We start from the raw sequence: 6,089 nt of genomic DNA on the forward strand, positions 1-6,089 counted from the left end.
CCGAGGCCAGAGCGAGAGGCCCCCGGGCGGCAAGCGAGGCCCCTGCCCACCGCTGGAGGGTCGCAAAGCTACGGGTGTGCCAGGAGTGAGCCTGGCAGCCGAGGTAAGGGGCGGCTGCCCGGCCGGAGACCTGCCTTGGGTTGGGAGAGGGGGTGGCGCACCCCGAGAGTCGTGGAGGCGGACTCTAGGTGGGAGTGGGGAGCGCAGATTCAGAGTGACTGATAGGGTTTGGGGATCGGAGACTAAATTCGAAATCTTGGACTGGAGGCGAAGTTGGTGGGGCAGATCTTCAAGTGGAGGGAGTTTGAAGCTGGGACCTGCGGTATTTGGAGAAGCAAGAGAACCAGAGAAGGAACTTTTGGGGCAGGGAATCTGGAGATTGGGACAGTTCCGGCTCCCTGACGGGTTGAATCCGAGGGTCTGGTGTTCTGGAGAAGGTGGGAAGGGTTGGGGCTGGGATCCCCGGCACGTGGAGAAGCGAGAGAACCAGGGGCAAGCCGTCTTGGCTTCCCAGACGCAGTGGCGGAGAGAGGGTGCTGGTGAGAGTCCTATGGTCAGGTCTTGGAGCCGGGGGGCGAGGGGGGCCTGGAGGTGAAGTGGAGAGTTTGCTTGAAAGACAGGAGAATAGGCGAAAGGTCTCAAAATTGAGAGACCTAGTGTCCCAAACGGAGTGGATGGGAGAGCATTTGTAGTCTTTGAACGATGTGTTGGCGCCTGGGTCCCTGGACACGAGAGCAGTTGAGGGAAGACTCCAGGGCCTTCTGGGGCCCGAAAGATCGGGAGAAAGCGATGTTAGAGCTGCAGCCTGGGTGGGGGAGGGGTGTTCCGGGCGCGGAGCTCTGACCTGCAGCCCTGGAGGCAGCGGAGGGCGGGGCCCTGCAGGCGCCGGGCAGCTGAACGTCCGGGTTCCCCTCCCCCACCCGCTCCGGGCTCAGTGCGCATGCCCTGGGGAGGGTGGGGGCGGTTCTTCCTGTGGCGTGCGGAGCTCCCTGGGGATGGCAGTGCACGCTCGAGTCTACGTGTGTACCTGGCGGCTATTGGCCCACATTTCCCAGAAGCCCTAGGACCACGTTGGGGCGTGGCTGGCTGCTGAAGGGCGCTCCGTGAAGGGGGCGGGGCCTGCACAGGACCGAGGTCTGGTTGGGTAGGTCGGGAGGGGTGGGGCTTGGCGTGAATCGAGTTCTAGCAAGTTTTTCTACGGGGCCTCACGGAGGGGGAAGCAGAAGGCGGGGGCGGAGGGAAGGAGGAAGGCGCCGTCTCTCCCGTTGGGAGCGCTCAGTCAGTTAGGAGAACATCGTGGACAGAAAGACTCTGAAAGAAGAGTCTTGACAAATAGGTGAGGTGCCCAAACAGGACTCCCGGTGGCTTGAATATAGTAGCACTCAATAAGTAAAATTATTGAATTAATAAATGACAACTCTTGTTCAGTGAGCGTTTCCTGTGTGGTGAGCCCCGTGCATGTCACACGTGGGGTCTCCTTGACGATGTGGTGAGAATTTTTACAATCCCCATTTCATAGGTGAGGAGACTGATGCCCAGAGAGGTCATATCACATCACTTCCCAAAACCACACAGGTGAGCGGTGTGAAAGGCAGAATTCAAGCCGAGGATTCCCTGCCTCCAGCCTAGGTCTCTGTGTTCCACGCCTGTCTTGTATGTGTCACATTTGGAGAAATGAGTGTTGTAGAAGCCCTGACCGGGTAGCTCAGTGGGCTAGAGCGTCACCTCCATACACCAAGGTTGAATTGAAGGTTTGAACGCTTAAATAAGTGGAACAACAAACCAATGTTTCTCTCTCCCTCTGCCCCTTCCTCTCTAAAATCAATCAGTAATTTTTTTTTTAAATGAGTACTGTGGAAAGAATAGCTTTAAGGCTCAAAGGAACCTGAGTTGAGATACTGATCTTGCAAATGAGGAAACTGTGTTTTAAGAAGGAAAACTCACTATTCTGGGCGACCCAGGCAAGTAAGTGGGATTCAAACCCAGCTATGCCCAGGTCTTATTTTTCTTAGTTACGTAAGAAATGGGATTGCTACCATCTCCATTTATTTTGTAGATGCAAAAACTGAAGTTCAGATCATTAAAAATCAACAACAACCATGCAGGAGATTCAGGATTTGAACTACTAGCCCTACTGTCTCTGACTGGCCCCTCCCTCCCCACAGGGCACCATGGTAGGAGGCTTGAAGAGGAAACACTCCGACTTGGAGGAAGAAGAGGAGGAGAAGTGGGACTGGGGTCCAGCAGGCCTTCGAAGCTACCAGCAAGCCCTGCTCCGAATTTCCCTGGACAAAGTTCAGCGAAGCCTCGGCCCCCGAGCACCGAGCCTCCGAAGGCATGTCCTCATCCATAACACCCTCCAGCAGCTTCAGGCCGCGCTTTGTCTGGCTCCAGCACCTGCCTTGCCCCCTGAGCCCCTTTTCCTGGGTGAGGAGGACTTCTCCTTGTCAACCACCATTGGCTCTATTCTCAGGGAGCTAGAGACTTCCATGGACGAGACCGAGACCCCTCAGAATCCAGTGGCTCCCCCTGGTCCCCAGAATGAAGAGCTGCCCCAGCCTGATCCAGTCTTCTTAGAAGCTCTGAGCTCTCGGTACCTGGGGGACTCAGGTCTGGATGACTTTTTTCTGGACATTGACACATCCACTGTGGAGAAGGAGCCTGCACTGGCCCCACCGGAGCCTCCTCACAACTTCTTCTGTACCCCAGGGTCCTGGGAGTGGAATGAACTAGATCACATCATGGAAATCATTCTGGGATCCTAAAACTTGGATGATTGAAGGGTGCTCCCTCCACATCTCAGCCTCAGTGGGCTGGATCCCTGAGTGTGTGTGTGTGTGTGTTGGTGGAGGCTGTGGCTGGCCTCCTATCCTCCCATATCAGGGTTCCATAAACTGTATTGCGCGCGTGCGTGCGTGTGTGTCTGGTTACCGAAGCCTTCTGTGAAGGTGGGTCTTCCTGAATTAATTTATCTGTTCCAAATGCCTTAACAAGACTCTGTTTCTAGGAGTCTGATTTCCCGCTGCCACATTTCTTCTGCCTTCTCCTCCAGCTCTTACTCCTTTTGTGACCCCTGGGCCTCAGGGAAGATAAGCTGGGCCTGTCAAAGAGTGACTGAGACGCTGCCTCTTGTACCTGGAAGGAAGCCAAAAATAAAAAAAAGCAGAAAGAGAAAAATGCGGAGAAAGTACAAAACCTCATCCCCCAAGGCCGAACCCCACCTCCTTGGCAGGACCCAGTCCCAGCAGCCTCCTGATGTCAACCAGGCCGGACCACGTGCAATAGGTGGAAACCAAACTGCTCCGTGCCGCGTTATTTAGAAGAAAGGCAGGTTTTGTGGTGGTTTGGGGGTGGGGTAGGGGGTAGGTTTTAATTGTAATTATTATTATTTTTTTAATAAAAGTATTTTGGAAGGGATGGTATTGCCTAAAGTTTGTAAATAGTGGATCAAAGGGAGGTACCTGGTAAGTTCCTAGACACCTGTACCCCTTCCCTGTCCAAGTTGGGGCAGGTATACCATTAAATGTAACATTTATTGAGTGCTTGTTAGAGCACTGTTCTACCCACTTTATTTGAATTGAGTCATTAAATCTTCACCGTTATATAGAAGTAGATACTATAATCACGTTGACTATAAGAGGAACCTCAGGTTCAGAGAGGCCACGTCACTTGTTCAGGGTCACACAGCTAGTAAGAGCAGGGAGCTAGGACTCAAACTCCATACACCTCCAGGGCCTGGTTCTTCACTAGCTCCTTGGTAGATTTAGACTCCCCTGCCACATGGGTAGACACAAGAGGGAGAAACTGAGTCACATGAATTATATGTCAAAAGATAAGGCTTATCCTGGCCAGCTTGCTCCGTGGTTAGAGCATCAGCCTGCACAATGGAGGGTTGTGGGTTTGATCCCAGTCAAGGGCACGTACCTGGGTTGCAGGTCTGAACCCTGCCCCCCATGTCACATATATGTTTTCCCCTCTCCCCCTTTCCCCTCCCTTCCACTCTAAAATCAATGGAAAAAATATCCTCCAGTGAGGATTAACCCCAAAAAAAGGGATTCTTGTATTTACTGTGCTTTAGGACTCAAACATTGAGAGAAAGGATTAGGTCATACTGACCCATTATTTGTTTAGAAAAATTATAGTAAGAAAATATCCTAAACTACTATAAATAAGAGAAAATAAATACCTCCATATTTTTTACATACATATATAATATATATAAAAGGTAAGACTTTCTGGCACTTAAATGTCAACCCTTTCATTGTCTGAAATGTGCTGCTGAGGCCCAGAGGAGAAAAAATACTATTTAGCCCAGGCTAAAGTTACGGTTCTAAGGACTTACTTGGGAGATACAAGCCCAGGCTGGTGAGAGTGGGGAAAAAGACCAGGGAAGATACAAGGTGATAACATTGCTACAGCACTGGCTATGCCTCCACAAAGCCTTGACGTGCAGCAAGTGAGTTTACACAGCTTTAGGGACTTTTCTGGAAGGGTTGCAAGGAGGAACCACACTGGTGTAGTCCACAGGCAAGGAAAAGGGGAATTTTGCCTGTGCTTTCTGGCTTAAAAGCCAGATTCTCACCCTGAGAGGGGCATTGCAGCTAACCTGAAAGCAGTGGGGTAACTAATAGGTGGGTGCCGGGTCTTTAACCTTTCAGTGACCTCTCACACAGAATAAAACCCCAACTTCATGAAAGCCTGTGAGACCTGACAGTCTTGCTCCTAACTTGCCCACTTTCCCTTTCCTCCCTCCCTCACCTCCAGCCATTTTGGTCTCTTTTTCATCCCAAACTCATTTTGACCCTGGGGCCTCTGCATTGCTGTTAACTCCCCAGAGGATGTTTCTCAGAGAGGCCTTCCCTGAGTTAATGTCCAGATGCACCAACACCCATCATATTCTGTTTGACTTTCATAGTAGCACCCTCCCAACCCCCAGTTACTCATTACCTGTTTGTGGTTAGCCTCCTGGCCCACTGGAAACTCAGAGAAAGGGGTTTTGTGGGTCTTAGTCCAGCTGTCTCCCTGGTGCATAGAACTATGCTTGGCATAGGTGGGGCCTCTAAAAAATTATTTTTGCTATTGTTGAAAAAAATAAACTCCTGACTCTGCTAGGGCCAACGCTCCCTCCCGCTTCTCAGACCTCATCTCCTCAGCGCTCCCTCCTCTGCTCCAGCCGCATCATTCCCTGCCACCCTGCACACATACCAGCGTGTCCAAAACTCGCGACCTGCAGGAATACTTGCCTCATTGAGCCATCCTGCAAAGTGTGTAAAAGGGGGTCTATGCACACTAGGATTCCAGCTTCAAAATGCCTCCGATTTATTGAGTGGCTACCGTGGGCCTGGCCCTGCTCCTGGCGCATGAGTAAAACGGGCAGTTCCTGCTTTCATAAAGCATTGTAGTGGGGGGAGGCTGAAATAACCGCACAGTGTAACACGTACGGTCTGTCAGGCGGTGATAAATGTGTAGAGAAGCAGCATGAATGTGATGGCGGCGTCACTATGTGGATGGATGACTAGAGAAGGCATCCGTGAAAAGGTGTGATTTGAGTAAAGACCTGAGGGAGGTGAGAAGTGAGCCAAGTGAAGGAAGGCCCCGAGGTCAGAGCGTGATGGAGAGTTTTGGGACCCTGAGGAGGTCAGTGTGGCTGGAGCAGAGCGAGCAAGGGGGAGAGTACTAGGAGTTGAGGGGGACTAATCGCGGGCAGGGTCTGTGGGAGGCCCACAGGATGGACGTGAGCTTTATCCTGAGTGAGATGGAAGCCATGGATGGGACAGTGTTGAACAGAGAGACAACCAGATCTGACTCACTTTTAAACAGAGTCTCTTTAAATGTCATAACGATAATCACAGTAAGATCAATAGCACCCCACTTTACAGATAAATAAACTGAGGCTCGGGGAGGACCAGCTCCTGCCCTGTTCAAAGAACTGGAGAGAGAAGGAGAAGGCTGGCCCAGCGGAGAGAGAACCGGGTCCCTGAGGGCAGAGTCCACGTTCTCTAACCCTCCCCCGCCATCTCTTGGCGGGGGATGGGCCGCGGCCACCTCGGGCGTGGCCAGGGAGGCCAGGTCCTACCCACTGCTCACCC

The 6,089-nt window shown here is 52.0% G+C and overlaps 1 protein-coding gene across 3 annotated transcripts in view; it reads left to right on the forward strand.

Annotated features, from left to right (window-relative positions):
• Nucleotides 1-6: 6 nt before the first annotated feature.
• SERTAD3 (SERTA domain containing 3) overlaps nucleotides 7-6,089 on the forward strand; it is an 11,388-nt gene continuing 5,305 nt past the window's right edge. Inside the window, exons 1-3 of one of the 3 annotated variants that reach the window (XM_015560950.1) lie at nucleotides 7-103; nucleotides 1,520-1,575; nucleotides 2,166-3,138. In XM_015560950.1, the coding sequence (XP_015416436.1) occupies nucleotides 2,172-2,765 (594 nt within the window). In that variant the 5' untranslated portion in view covers nucleotides 7-103; nucleotides 1,520-1,575; nucleotides 2,166-2,171 and the 3' untranslated portion in view covers nucleotides 2,766-3,138. Of the gene's footprint in view, nucleotides 104-1,519; nucleotides 1,576-2,165; nucleotides 3,139-6,089 lie in introns of those variants that run through there. The other 2 variants (XR_001513105.1, XM_006759200.1) reach the window with 2 other exon arrangements.

Source organism: Myotis davidii, unplaced genomic scaffold (genome assembly GCF_000327345.1).
Source record: "Myotis davidii unplaced genomic scaffold, ASM32734v1 scaffold736, whole genome shotgun sequence".
Lineage (NCBI taxonomy): Eukaryota > Metazoa > Chordata > Mammalia > Chiroptera > Vespertilionidae > Myotis > Myotis davidii.